At 46.2% G+C, this 15,406-nt stretch overlaps 2 protein-coding genes across 2 annotated transcripts; both read right to left on the bottom strand.

The window, feature by feature from the left end:
* Positions 1-409: 409 nt before the first annotated feature.
* LOC128846204 (olfactory receptor 52N2-like) lies at positions 410-1,384 on the bottom strand. Its single transcript, XM_054045240.1, has one exon. It carries the CDS (start codon positions 1,382-1,384, stop codon positions 410-412), a length of 975 nt encoding a protein of 324 aa, XP_053901215.1.
* A 9,548-nt stretch (positions 1,385-10,932) lies between these two features.
* On the bottom strand, positions 10,933-11,871 carry LOC128833005 (olfactory receptor 52P1-like). The gene has a single exon (XM_054020810.1). The coding sequence runs from the start codon at positions 11,869-11,871 to the stop codon at positions 10,933-10,935; it is 939 nt and encodes a 312-aa protein (XP_053876785.1).
* Positions 11,872-15,406: the final 3,535 nt, after the last annotated feature.

The raw sequence follows: 15,406 nt of genomic DNA, 5'->3' as shown, positions 1-15,406 counted from the left end.
CTCACCGGATCACTGTACATATAAGTCCAGCATTGTACTTGCTTTCCTTGTCTTTGGCTATCAGAAAGCATAGCTTCAGTTAGTCAGACTGATCAAGAACCCTGTTCAAAGAGGCTCTAATGGAAAGCCACCTTGCTTCAGAAACCTGTAATATTTTCTTGTGGTCTGGAAGTCACCGAAAGGCCGAGTGATAGGGTGTGTGGAGGTGGAGGCTGGTGGGTGATGCTAAAACAGATCAGGTTATGGTCAGAGAGAGGTAATTCAGCAACAGAGAGAGCTTGGTACTTGGTGACGGAGTGATAAGATGTTAGGTGTGAGGAGCTTCTCAGACTTTAAACTTCCACAATGCTCAGCTCAGCCATACTGGGACAGAGCACGATTGACGAGGAAGTATCCTGTCCCCCTCTTGTCACACAGGATTAAAGTCAGTGACCCCAGGTGAGTACATTCTGCAGGTGTATTTGCCCATTTTCTCACGAAGCTCTTTGTTTTTCACCCCATAAATGATAGGATTGAACATGGTGGGGAGAAGGAAATAGAGGTTGGCCAAGATGATGTGAATGTGGGGAGCGATGCCCTGACCGAACCGATGTGTCAGAGTGGAGAAGAAGAAGGAAGGATAGGACATCAACATCACACAGATGTGGGCTGTGCAGGTGTTGAGAGCTTTCTGGTGGGCTTTCTTGGAGGAGATTCTGAGGACAGCCCTGATGATCAGACTGTAGGATAAATCTGCAATGAGTGTCAGGTCTGACCCGTTGACTACAAACGCTATCACCAAGACGTACATCCTGTTAACAGTGATGTCCCCACATGATAGCTTTGCCACAGCCATGTGGTCACAGTACGTGTGGGGGATAATGCGGTTGGCACAGAATGGCTGCCTGCTCAGGAGCAGGGGCAGGGGCAGGATGCAGAGAACAGCTCTTATCAAACCCACTAGCCCTAGCTTAGCTATTCGTGCATTGGTGAGGATGGTGGTGTATCTCAGAGGTTTACATATGGCAACGTAGCGATCAAAGGCCATTGTCACGAGGACAGCTGAGTGCATCACAGTACCCGCATGAAGGAAGAACATCTGGGTGAGGCAGCCACCCACCGTAATGCCTTTCAAATTGAACCAAAGTATACACAGTGCATTTGGCACGATGGAGGTAGAGGTGCCAATTTCAGTGACTGCCAGCAGGCAGAGCAGCAGGTACATCGGCTTGTGCAGGGTCTGCTCTTTCCCTACAACAAACAAAAGCGTAAAATTTCCCAACAGGCCGATAATATAGAACATAGAGAAAGGGATGGAAATCCAGATGTGAGCAGCTTCCAAGCCGGGGATCCCCGTTAGTGTGAATGTTGAAGGGTCAGAGGGGGTGAGGTTGAAAGCTGCCATGAGGTGGTAGATGCGTTGATTGGGCTCAGAAATGCTCAAGGTTCCTGTGAAGGGAAAGAAACACAATGAGGTTGATTACACTTTATAACAAACAGTAGGATAAATATTTTATAGTTATTAACAATGTAGAAAAGGGGGTGAGCAGTGAGTTGCCAACATTTAGGGATGGCACCAGATTATTTAGGTCAAAGTGTAGTCCAGAGAAGCCCTCACAGGGAGCTAACCAAGCCAGGTGTATGGGCATCATGATGGCAGATGAACTTTGATGGTAATATCTGCCTCATGTATACCCATTGGAGGGAAAAGCTCAAACTCCTCAAACACCTTACAAGGTTCTAATTTAACCGTATGAACTCAGGATAGGGACCTGGGCATCATGGTACACAACTCTGTGAAACCCTGCTCACAGCGCAAGCATGGACAGAAACTAAGCAAATCTCTGGGATCCAGGAGGAGGGGGATGGGGAATCATACAGAAAATGCAATGCCATGAGATCGGTCAGTCAATATTTCACCCTCCTCTGGACTTCTCTGTGTAGTACTGGGCACCCTTCTCACACAGAATATGGCAGAACTAGAAAGGGCTCAGGGAAGGGCAATGAGAATGATCAAGGGTCCAGGGAAACTCTCATACAGAGAGGTATTGAAAAGACTGTGATTATTATCTTACAAATGATACGAATTAGATGGGAAATGATAAACATCTATAAAATACTGACTGGTAGAGAGTAGATCGAGAATGTGTTCTTCCTGTCTCATAGCACAAGATCAAGAGGACATTCAATTATCTGGAACATGGCAAATTCAAAACAGATAAAAAAAGAATGCTTTCTTCACCAAATGCATAATTAGATTGAGGAACTCATGGCCACCAGAGGTAGTTGAGATCATGAGCTAAGCAAGAATCAGGAAGGATGTGGACATTTACATGGATAGTGAGACTATCCAGTTAGAATAGTTACTGCTAAATAATTATTTTGGAAAGCCTATATGCCCATCTATTTCAGGGAGAAGCCAATCTCTAGCTGTTATGCATTAGGGTGACACCCTCAGGACTGTTCAGTCATCCACCTACTGCTGGGTTTCTTACACCTTCTTCTGCAGCACCTGGGGCTGTCACTATCAGAGAGAGGACACTGGTCTAGATGAACCATAGGTCTGATCCATGATGAAATTCCTGTGTTGGACAGAGGGAAACCCCAGCAGCAGCAGCTCAACGTCTGCATGGAAGGAGAGAGGGACAGACCCGGCGGGAGGGAGAAAGGACACAGAGAGGAAAAGAAGCCCGCATGAGTAACTCTTCATCAAAACAGTACAAAGCTTTAACATATCACAGCCTGTTAGAAACCCAAACACACCTTCCTGAGGCTGCTTTCCTGTGTTGGCAATTGCTGTCGTTGTCATGAGGCTGTAGTGGGGCTGCTCCTGGGAGGAGGGATGGTCCGGATGGGGGATGGTGTCAGAGACAATCTGCTACAGTGTGGTCCACATTATGTTACTGACTGAGACACCCCCCATCCTCATGAGGCCTCGTTACACCTCTTTGGACTATGCGTTAGGCAGGATTTCTATTCCCTATTTTGTACGGTTTCAGGGCTCTGTGCCACTGTGATCTGGATACTGCATGTCTTCTCTCCCCCCCACCCACCCACACATTGCATGTTCCTGGACTTCCACCAGTGAGACTTCCAACACTGCCTGGTCTCTGCTAAGCCAGAAACATGCTTTTCTTTTTACTGCCTTTTAGTACTTCTCGTCCTCTCCAGACCCAGAGATGCAGGGGCTCAGAGAGAGCAGACCCCTCCCCCTCCCTGAATTTTTTTTTATTCGAATTGTTTTAAACCTTTAGGCCTGTGAGTTTGAGATTTCAGTAACTCTGCTGTCAGTTCCTCCTTGGCCCAAACGAGCTCACCCGTCCTTAGTGGCCACGGGACAACTCTAGTTAAGGTCACTGGAGGCTCATGGCCGGTGTAAATTAGGCCATTTATTTAAGTCCCTACATATAGATTTAGGGTGAACTCCTGGCCGTCTTTCACAATGGAACCAGATAAACCCTCAGTGTTTAACTTTCGGCTCTGAGCTGTGAAAATCACGGCTTTCGGTTCTGCTGCAGAGAGTGCTATTCTGTTAGGCTACTGAAAGAGTCTGAAGGAAACCCCCAGTTTATGTGGCACTCTGAGACTGGCCATGAAGGACAGGGATTTCAAATACAGGGGCCCTGATTTTGCCTTCAGGGAAGCCAGTGTCAACCTGGAGTGACCCACTGAAGGCAGAATGTGAGAGCAGAATCTGGCCAGTGTGTGACCCATTCTTGTTGTGAACCCTCTGGTAACACAGATACCCGCTGCAGAGGCTATAGCTCCACTTCCTAACAGGGCAGTGAAGTTGCTGAATTGGAAAACTTGAGCAAACAAGAGGAAAATCCACATAAACCAAAAAAGGGAGGCTACTGAGACAGATAGAAGGACACAGTAAGAGACAGGGCACTGATCTTAAAAACAAATATTTCTCTTAACTATTTCCAATACATTTATAGTTCCAATTTTACCAGGTCAACCCCTTGGCGTTTCTTACAATCCTATACAGTTTAAGTTGCCATGCTGGAGAATTCCTGCCCAGATGGTTCTTGACTTGAACCCCGGAACACTTCCTGAGCCCTTAGCACTAACTTTAATGCAAAAACAGGCAACTCACCAAAATCCTGGTCAGTAGAGAGAGGAAATCTCCTTACTGCAACAGGAAGGCAGAGCCCTGAGAATCAGTGTATGAATCTCACATGTCTGACATTCGACATGCTGGGCAGCGATCTTTATGATTCTCCTTATCAGTCCCTGCAGACTCTCAGGTTGGCAGGACTCCCAGACAATTCCCTCAGTTCCGTGAGCAGCGGGAAGAGCAGAAAATGGACCCTGGAGAACTTCAGACTGATCCCCTCCCCCGGGAGTGAAGAAATGATTCACCAATACCAGGGGCTCAGATTGTCAGAGCAAACTGTGTCTTGCAGACTGTTCAGCCTAGCAATTGACAATGGCTTTTTTTTCTGTGTGTAATGTACTGTCATCTGCACTATGTGTGGGAATGCTGCCACAAGATACGGGACCATAAACCATTTTCCAGTCCATTAGCCTCTGAAAATTAACTGCCACCCTGTGGAGGTCAAATGATGTGATGCTGAATTGATGCAGGCCGAAGGGCATGGAAAAGCCTTTCTTCTACCAGGATTCTGGCATCAAAGTTACTTGCCAGTATCCCTTTGTGAGGTCAGAAGTGGATACATATCTGGCAGCTCCCAACTGTTCTAATAGTTCGTCTACTCTCTGCATCGGTAAAGCATCAACTTTCAATACTGCGTTGATCTTTTAGAAATTGATGCAGAAACGGGTTCTGTTATCCTGCATCAGAACTAGTATCATGGAGCTTCTCCAATCACTGTGTGAGTCCTTCTCCACTCCCAGGACCAAAATGACCTGGAGTTCATCTCACATGGTTTCCCACACTTTACGAGGGAACAGCCATGGAGTTTACCTAATCTGTTGCCCTGGGGCCATTTCAGTATGGTGGTATTTTAGGTAGATGTGCCCTGCTGGGGTAAGAACACGGTGGAAAAGGAATCAAACAACTGCTATATCTGGATCTTTTGTTCAGGGTACAGTCCCTCCCCCATGCTTGTGTCATAGGTTCCTGGGGCCTAATTTGTGCTCTGGGGGGTATTAGTGTGATGGGTTGTCACCCTCGGGGTGAAGTCTGGCAGCCGTGGGAGCTGCTGTGCCCCTCTAACCACCCATCTGAGCTGGCCCATTTTCACACTGCTTTGCTGTTGATTCAGCTTCTCCAGGCCCTGCTATCACCCACCATGACAGCAGATGGCGCCGCACACCCAAACTGAGCTACCTATGAGCTTACCTAAGCCACCCAAGTACAACAGCAGACACCAGGTGTTAGAGGACTTTCCCTTCACCCTCACCTCTAGCTCTTGCCATACAGACCAAAAGCAGAAGATCAGAAGTCCCAAGTACAGGCAATGGAATGTTTATTGGGGTTAGTTTCTAGCAAGCATGTATACCATAACTTTGATGATGCAGGGTCTTTATCGATACCTGCTTCCCACCTCTGATGCCGCAGAGCCTTTGTCATAAATATAAAGTGAAGGGTAACAACCCTTATGTATCCAGTAAAATAAAATCCCTCCTGGCCAGAGGTACAGAATCCCCTTACCTGTAAACAGTTAATCAGTTCAATTAACCTAGTTGGCACCTGACCAGAAGGACCAATGGGAAAAGAAGATACTTTCAAATCTGAGGGGGCGGGGGTTTGTTTGTGCTCTCTTTGTTTGTTCCCTCTCAGACAGAGAGAGAGACCAGGGCAGGAAAAAAACATCTCCTAAAAACATACCTGAAATGTGCATCTAAGATTAGGAGGGGGGGGATAGCTCAGTGGTTTGCACATTGGCCTGCAAAACCCAGGGTTGTGAGTTCAGTACTTGAGGGGGCCACTTGGGGATCTGGGGCAAAATCAGTACTTGGTCCTGCTAGTGAAGACAGGGGGCTGGACTTGATGACCTTTCAAGGTCCCTTCCAGTTCTAGGAGATGGGATATCTCCATTATTTATTTAGATTACAAAAATTGTAAGGAAGGCAAGGAAATGTGTTAGATTATCTTTTGTTTTAGCTTGTGAATTTTCCCTATGCTAAGAGGTAATTTCATTCCTGTTTTGTAACTGGGAAGTTGAGTCCAGAGGGGAATCCTCTGTGTTTAAAATCTTTTTATCTACTCTGTAAAATTACCTTCCATCCTGATTTTGCAGGTGTGATTCTTTTACTTTTAAAAAAAATCTTCTTTTAAAAACCTGATTGTTTTTCAGTGTCCTAAAAAGCAGAGATTTTGTCTGTGCTCACATTATAACCAATTGGTTAGTATATTATTCTCAAGCCTCCCCAGGAAAGGGGGTTAAGGGGCTTGGGGGGATATTTTGGGGGGATAGGGCTCCAAGTGGTCCCTCCCTAAATGTTTGTTGTAATCACTTGGTGGTGGCAGCAATACCGTTCAAGGACAAGGAAAGGAATTTGTGCCTTGGGGAAGTTTTTAACCTAAGCTTGTGAAATATAAGCTTAGGGGGTCTTTCATGTGGGTCCTCACATTTGTACCCCAGAGTTCAGAGTGGAGAGGGAACCCTGATAGCCTTGTTTCCCAGTGTCCCCACCTTTCCCCTCCTTACCAGACTTAATTATCTTTTCTGTTCCATTATACTAACAAAACCATCTGGCCAGGCAGAAACAACACACACAGTGGCTTTGTCCTTTGTTCACATGCATTGGCATAAGATATAAGAATATATAGACATAAGAGTGTCAAAAATCAAATGGGTAAACAAGACCCAAAATTCTATCTCAGGCGAAGATACAGGCCTAAATCGTACATTGTCACTAGCACTCCTAACACTCCACCCCTTGTTTTCTCTTTTCTTCTGGGACCCTCCTGCCCACGTTTCCCTGGAAATGCATAGGGCACATGGTGGCACATTTCCTGAAAGGGCCAGGTATCGAGATGGAATGTGTCGGTGCTCCATTTGCTCCACTGCCCCCTGTGTAGTATGATGCCCTGCATCTTCCTCCCTATGGGCATACTGCAAGGATTCCAATTAGTGTTCCAGACTTCCCATAGCAATAGGCCCGAGCAGGTTGGGTCCAGGTTATCTGTTACACTTTGGTGGAGGGCCTATATAGCTTTATGTCTTATAATCAGTGGTTGTGCTTTGAGTTTCTGTACCCTCCTTAACCACTTCAGTATATTTTACAGAATTAGTATACTTAATAATAGGCCAACAGCCATAATGATCCACAGTGACACCGAGTCCTGACCATTGTAATATAGTCCAACATCCGAGGCACCACCAGAAGCACTGCTTCTCCTCCTTGGACAGGGTTAAGATTCTTTTAACATCATTCTGGAGAATATATTTTAAATGTGTCCAATTGTTGGCAGTTGTATCAAGCTGCTTCTGCAGGTTTCACGTGCTTTTTGTCCATACCATGAGTCCATTGAATATCCACAGAGAAATGGGATATTGTCCAAACCAGCTCGACCACTTGGTATGGAAGCAAATAGTATGCACTGGTTCAATGTTAACAGCAATGAGTTCCACTGATCCATTTGTGCACCAAAGTTCCGATGGCAGCATGTAGATGTGTGTAATTTGGCCATATTCCTGGTGCAGTTGTACACCCAAGTGCTACATTACAGAACTGTGTACCTTCCCGGCAGAACACTCCATACCCCATATACAACACCCAATCACCCATCCCTTGCAACAGGCCATTGGGTCTGCTCCTCCATGGCCATTGGGGAGGGGCAGCTTCTGCCCCACCACCCCCATGAACATGATACAGTTCTGCGGTGACCTACTTTCGCTCTCTCCGACTCAAGGAATATTTCCAACACACCACTGAACAGCACATTAACCCAAAGAAACCTTCAAAATGCTACAAAAAGAAGGATTCTGCGTGGACTCCTCCTGAAGGTCGAAACAACAGACTGGACTTCTACATAGAGTGCTTCCACCAACATACATGGGCTGAAATTGTGGTAAAGCAACATCACTTGCCCCAATAACCTCAGCCATGCAGAACACAACGCCATCCACAGCCTCAGAAACAACTGTTACATTAAAATCAAAAAGGCTGAGAAAGGAGGTGCTGTCGTCATCATGAATAGGTCAGAATACGAACGAGAGGCTGCTAGGCAACTCTCTGACACCACATTCTACCGGCCATTACCCTCTGATCCCACTAAGGATTATCAAAAGAAATTACACCATCTGCTCAAGAAACTCCCTGAAGAAGCACGGGAACAAATCTACACAGACACACTCCTAGAGCCCCGAGCAGGGATATTCTATCTGCTATCCAAGATCCATAAACCTGGGAATCCTGGATGCCCCATCATCTCAGGCATTAGCACCCTGACAGCAGGATTGTCTGGCTATGTGGACTCTTTCCTCAGGCCCTATACTACCAGCACTCCGAGCTATCTTTGAGACACCACTGACTTCCTGAAGAAACTACAATCCTTTGGTGATCTTCCAGAAAATACCATCCAAGCCACTGTGGATGTAGTGACCAGGAGCCTGCAGCCGGGCACCACGGTTGCCGGGGGCTTCACGCCGGGAGTCACAGCACTGCTGCTGCCCCAGGAGCGCAGGGGAGACTCGGGGGCGGGGGAGGCCAAACCTGGATCCCCTATCCTGTGTCCTTCAACCCACTTCCACTGGGGCAGCTCACAGCATGGTGCGGGGCATTCTGGGTTAGTAGTGTAGCTGTCAGTGCAGGTCCAAGGGCCTCAGTGGAAGGCAGTAGCATGCAAACTACAACTCCCAGCACACCTTGCAGTGCATTGCTTGGTTCTGGATTAACCCTTTGTGGGCCTCCAAGTCGTTATTACGGGCACCTTACAAATGTGGGCCTGCCACCGGAGCGGTCCTGGCACCATTGTAAACCTAGTATTGTTCCCCCTAGGTGCAGCTGGTCTGCACTGCCCCAGGTCTTGGCTTTGGTCTACTCAGCCCCCACGCGCTGCCTCAACACTGCAGCTCTGCCTCTAGCCCAGATCTGCCCCTTTACTGCAGTGGCCAGATTTCTACTGCATGAATAGCCCCAAATCACTTGGAAACTAACCCAAAGTAGCCCAGTCTATTTATTGAAACAAAGGGGGGTTTTATTAACAGACTTTTTTACTAACACATCAAGTAACCAATGAAAGCTTTTGTTAGCTACCTAGTACAGATATGATTAAAAAAACCCTACAAGTCTCAGCAGGAGTTCATCCACATTAAAAACAAAGTGAGATGAAAATCAAATTCACATTCAAAACCCCAATACTGGTACTTGTATCCCGAATGAGGGTTGGCAGCTGTTTCAAACAAAAAATGGGAAATGTTAAAAATAGCCCCAAAGTAGCCCAAAATGTATATAGTGCAAAACCAAAAATAACATTATTATATTTATTTTGAATGCATTCAGTCATAGTAGCCAATGTCCATATTTTGAGTTGAATTACACCTCTACCCTGATATAAAGCGACCCGATATAACACGAATTCAGATATAGCGCGGTAAAGCAGCGCTCCGGGTGGGCGGGACTGCGCATTCCAGTGGATCAAAGCAAGTTCGATATAATGTGGTTTCACCTATAACGCGGTAAGATTTTTTGGCTCCCGAGGACAGCGTTACATCAGGGTAGAGGTGTAGTTTGTTACTGTTAGTCTCTAAAATGCTACATTTCATCCTCACTGTCTTCGTCAAAAGTAAAATCCTTCTGCGGCTGGTCATACACCAGCAATGACCAGTGCAATCATTTCATTCATTGATGTAAACTGCTCACAACAGATTTTGTATTGTTGCATATACACCCTAACATGGGGAATGTTTTCTAAAAGTTCGTCTTGCATCTTGTTCTGCAGTTTGTTTTCTTAGATGAACTTAATAAAAACAAATCTTTCAACTGCAGCATTGCTAAAAGGTAGCGACAACAGTGAAAAAGCAAATGAGTCAAGTTCACTAAAGCCTTTGTCCTCAGTGGCATCCATCTGTTGGAGAACTTCAACCCAAAACTGCTCAATTTGATTGTCCAGAGTATGAGGCTAGGGCACCTCCATTAGCGAAACTCTCCATTGCTGATCGAACTGTCCAAGGTCTCCACAAAACAATGGCAAAAATGAGATATCAGCCAACCTAGGTGGTGAAAGACTGAGCACAGTAGAAGGACGTAGTACTGCAAACTGGACATTTGGTGGCAATCTCTGTTTCACAAACTCCAACATGAAATCGTGACACTTCCTTTTGACATCTTCAACAATGAGACTGGTTAGTGTGTGTTTTGAAAGTTCCAAGTGAAAAGTGACTCCAAAATCAACTGTGCAAAGAGGTAAGTTATTTGACTCAAAGGTTCTGAAAAACACAAAGTTTCGTAACTTTCACCAACAAGCTCTAGTAGAATGTCCTCAAATCCTGCGCAGCTTACTGTATTAGCACTTTTCAACTGAGACATTTTATTTATCCTCCAGGCCTCCTGAAGGATTGGAAGTAGAAAAATGAGGTACATTTTGTTCACCGGATGACTGCACGTATGATAAAGAAATTCAGCATTGTAGCTGCTCTTTTCTTTGGCTATCAGAAAGCATAGGTTCCGTTTAGCCAAACTGATCCAGAACCCTGTTCAAACAGAGACTAATGGAAAGACACCTTGCGTCAGAAAGTTGCAGTATCTTCTGGTGGTTTGGAAGTCATGGAAAGGCCAAATGACAAGGTGTGTGGGGGTGGGAGCTGACAGGTGATGCTCAAAGTGGTCAGGGGATGGTCAGAGAGAGTGAACTCAGCAATGGAGAGAGCAGTGCTTGGTCTGGAAGTGGTAAGACATTAGGTGTGAGGAAGTACTCAGACTGTGAACTTCTGAAGTGCTGAGCTCAGACAAACTGGGACAGAGCACACTTGATGACTGTGGAGATATCCTTTCCCCCTCTTGTCACACAAGTTTAAAGTCAGTGGCCCCAGGCAATCACATTCTGTATATGTATTTGCCTACTTTGTCACGAAGCTTTTTGGTTTTGATCCCATAAATGATAGGGTTGAGCATGGGGGGGATGAGGAAATAGAGGTTGGCCAAGATGATGTGCAAGTTGGAAGCAATGCCCTGACCGAATCGGTGGGTCAGGTTAGAGAAGAGGTAGGAAGCATAAGTTGTCAGTATCACACAGATGTGGGCTGTGCAGGTGTTGAGAGCTTTCTGGTGGGCTTTCTTGGAGGAGATTCTGAGGACGGCCCTGATGACCAAACCATAGGACAGGGCAATGAGCATCAGGTCTAACCCGATGACTACAAATGCCATTACCAAACCGTACATCCTGTTGACTGTGATGTCCCCACACGATATCTTCGCCACAGCTATGTGCTCGCAGTACGTGTGGGGGATAATGCGATTCGCACAGAATGGCTGCCTGCTCAGGAGCAGGGGCAGGGGTAGAATGAAGAGAACAGCTCTTGTCAAACCCACTAGCCCTAGCTTAGCTATTCGTGCATTGGTGAGGATGGTGGTGTATCTCAGAGGGTTATATATGGCAACGTAGCGATCGAAGGCCATTGTCACAAGGATGGCTGACTTCATAACAGAAACCGCATGAAGGAAGAACATCTGGGTGAAGCAGCCATCCACAGTAATGCCTTTCCAATTGAACCAAAATATACACAGTGCCTTCGGCATAACAGAGGTAGACATGCCAATGTCTGTGAGCGCCAACATGCAGAGCAGCAGGTACATTGGCTTGTGCAGGGTCTGCTCTTTGCCTACAACAAATAGAACCATGAAATTTCCCAACAGGCCTATAAAGAAGAACATACAGAAAGGGATGGAAATCCAGAGGTGAGCAGCTTCCAGGCCAGGAATGCCCATTAGGATAAAAGTTGAAGGGTCAGATGGGGTGAGGTTGAAAGCTGCCATGAGGTGGTTGGTGCATCGAGAGGTCTCAGAAATGCTCAAGGTGCCTGTGAACAGAGATAAGCACAGTGAGGGGGTTACACACTTTATAACAAATATTAGGGTAACTATTTTATAGTTATTACCAATCTAGAAAGGGAGGTGAGCAGTGAGGTGGCAATATTTGCAGATGGCACCAGATTATTTAGGTTATAGTCAAATCCAGAAAAGTCTTGAGGGGGAGCTAACCATGCCAGGTGAATGGGCAGCATGATGGCAGGTGAATTTCGATGTCAATAACTGGAGGGAAAACCTTGAACTCCTCAAACAGCTTATGGGGTTCTAACTGAACTGTATGAACTCAGGGCAGGGACCTGGGCATCATGGTACACAGCTCTGTGCAACCCTGCTCACAGTGCAAGCACGGACAGAAACTAAGCAAATCACTGGGATCCAGGTGGAGTGGGATGGAGAATCTTACAGAACACAATGCCATGAGATAAGTCAGTTAATGTTTCACCCTCAATCTATTTAGTTTAACAAAGTTGGTTAAGTTCACTTCATAACAGACTGTAAGTACCTACATGGGGAACCAATATTTAATAATAGACATTTTAGCCTAGCATAAGGAGGTGTAACAGGATCCAGTGGCTGGAAGATGAAGGTAAAGAAATTCTGACTGGAAATAAGGTGTACATTTTTTAAAGGGTGAGAGTAATTAGCCACTGGAACAATTTACCAAGGGTCTTGGCGGATTCTTCATCACTGTGAATTTTTAAATCAAGGTTGGATGTTTCTCTTAAAGATCTGCTCTAGGAAAAATGTTGCAGAAATTCTCCGGTCTGTGTTATACAGACTAGATGATCACATTGGTCCCTTCTGGCTTTGGAATCTACGAACATGTCCCCAGGAGTCAGCTGGCGGCATTTTGCCTGCAAACTCTTACCTGAGCTTAGTGAAGGCATTTTTTCTATTCATGACTGTTGAATTTAGCCCTCTGGGGAGAAATTCTCATGTGAGTGCTGCCCCTTTGACATGTTACACTAGGTGAGTATTTCACGAGGCTGAGGAATCCTGTGACCCACTGCACGTATGAACGTTTTAGGTGAGAAAAATAATGACTTCAGCCCATGAAATCTCATGCAACACTTGCTATTAATGGCTAGTAGAGCTGGCTAGCAAATGGTCCCAGAGCATCCTGGGTTTAACAACTGTGTCCCAGTGGCCCACTGTTTCAGGCAGCTACCAGTGGTTCCTGCACATGGCAACTGTATTTATCTAGGCCCTTACATGTCCCAGAGTTGCCCATTCTTATTATATAATGTGCAAACTTCTCAGCTGGTGAGTTGTTCCTGTATAGCAGTCCCTGAAGCACCACGTGGTTTGCGTGGGTATAACAAGAGAAGTCGCATTGGTGCCTTGGCATATGCCACTTATGGGTGAGATTTATCACCAGTGAGACAGTCACTGATTACCTCCCAGCCAAGGGAGCAGGTGTGATGGGAGGCACCTCACCCCTTGCAGAGGAAGAATTTCAGGGAGCGTGGGGCATCTCAGAGGTTGTGCGAGTCAGGGATGACTGGGGAGCATGGAGAAGAAACTGGTGACCAGGGTGCTGTTGGAATCAGAGCAGCCTGGGATGGGGAAGAAGAGTATAAACAGGGGGTCAGAATATTTTGGGAGATTGAAGCAGCTAAGGAACAAAATGTGACAGGTTCCCCCCTGGAGTGTCACCTAGAACTGGTTTCAGAGTAGCAGCCATGTTAGTCTGTATCTCTTACTTAATTGGCCTCTCAGAGTTGGTAAGACAACTCCCACCTGTTCATGCTCTCTGTATGTGTGTATATATATCTCCTCAATATATGTTCCACTCTATATGCATCCGAAGAAGTGGGCTGTAGCCCACGAAAGCTTATGCTCAAATACATTTGATAGTCTCTAAGGTACCAGTAGTACTCCTGTTCTTTTTACCTAGGACTGGGGTGCTCATTGCCCTGAACAGGTGCTTCCCAACCAGCTATTGAGTTACGCAGGTGTAACTATATAGTCAATAGTCATAACTTCAGATATAAAAATGATACATGTATACAAATTGGATAATCATATTCAGAAAATTGTAACTTTTCCACTGACATATGACGACACATCTTGTATAAAATATATCATAATTATGTTATAATGATATCATACTAGTATCACTGTGAAGAACATGGGTTACAGTGTCACACAAAGATGAATGGTTCTTTCCAATGGTGAAATGCCTGAATTTACATAACAACAACAATTTTGGAAACAAAACTGAGTAAAGGTTGTGACATCCAGGCTGCAGTTCTGTGGCTTGCGAGGGCAAAGAGACATTGAGCCCTGCCCAGTCTGGGAGCCAGGAAAGGTCCCAGCGTTTGGAGCCAGGAAAGGTCCCAGTGCTGGTCTTGGACCAACAATCAAAAGAGAAATTTAATTTCAGCAGTGCCTGTAAGTGTAAACCTGGCTCCCTGCCCCCACCACCTCTAGTGCTGCCTGCCTGTTTGTGTACACCTCCCTGCCTGTTCACATAACCCACAGCTCTGTCTGCTTCTCTGTGTACACCTTGCTCCTTGCCCTCACAACTCCCAGCACTGCCCGCCTGTCCATGTAGGTCCCCCATACCCACAACTTCCAGCCCTGCCACAGTGATACCCCTCACCCAGGACCAAAACCAGAAGCCAGACCCCACAGTGACAGCTCACAGAAATATCTCCTCAGACTAGGTTGAACTCAGTATCTGCCTGCACCGGGGAAAAGGGGGAGATCAGCCTCTCCAGGGGGAAAGGGAACCCCAGCAGCAGCTCAGGCTGTGCAGGGAAGGAGAGAGGGACAGAACTGGCAGGAGGGAGAGAGGACGTGGAGACTAAAAGGAGTCAGCGTGAGTAACTCTTCCTCAAAACTACACACAGCTTTAACATATTGCAGCCCATTAGAAACCTAGACACCCCTTCCTGAGGCTGCTTTTCTGTGTTGGCAATTGCTGACGTTGCCATGAGACTGGAATAAGGATTACTCATGGGAGGAGGGATGATCTAGATGGAGGAAGGTGTCAGAGACAATATAAAACAGTGTGGTCCACACTACATTGCAATCTGAGACACCCCGTTCCCCAGGAGGCCTCATTATGCCTCCCTATTTCACCCAGTTTCAGGACCACACACACACACTGGTTTCCTGGACCTCCCCAATGTACTTTCTGGGACCTCCCCCAGTGAGATTTCCACCTGGTGTCCTCTACGCCAGAAACATGCTTTTATTTTTACTATCTTTTGGTGCTTCTTGTTTGATGGGTTGGATTCCAGAACCCGCATTGGGAACTGCCAACTGATGTGCTGAGACTACTTCTAAGTCTGTTTTTCCTGATAATACTAAACAGTTCATGTCACCGTGCTGGTGAATTCCAGCCCAGATGGTTCTTGACTTGAACCCTGGAACCCTTCCTGAGCCCTCAGCACCAATTTTATTGCAGAAACAGGCAACTCACCGAAACCCAGCTCAGCAGAAAAAGGAAATCTCCATACTGCGGCAGAAAGGC

The sequence above is a fragment of the Malaclemys terrapin genome, chromosome 1 (assembly GCF_027887155.1).
Source record: "Malaclemys terrapin pileata isolate rMalTer1 chromosome 1, rMalTer1.hap1, whole genome shotgun sequence".
NCBI classification, from domain to species: domain Eukaryota; kingdom Metazoa; phylum Chordata; order Testudines; family Emydidae; genus Malaclemys; species Malaclemys terrapin.
Note: the sequence above shows the minus strand (reverse complement) of the source record. Positions and strands in the feature narration are given on the sequence as shown.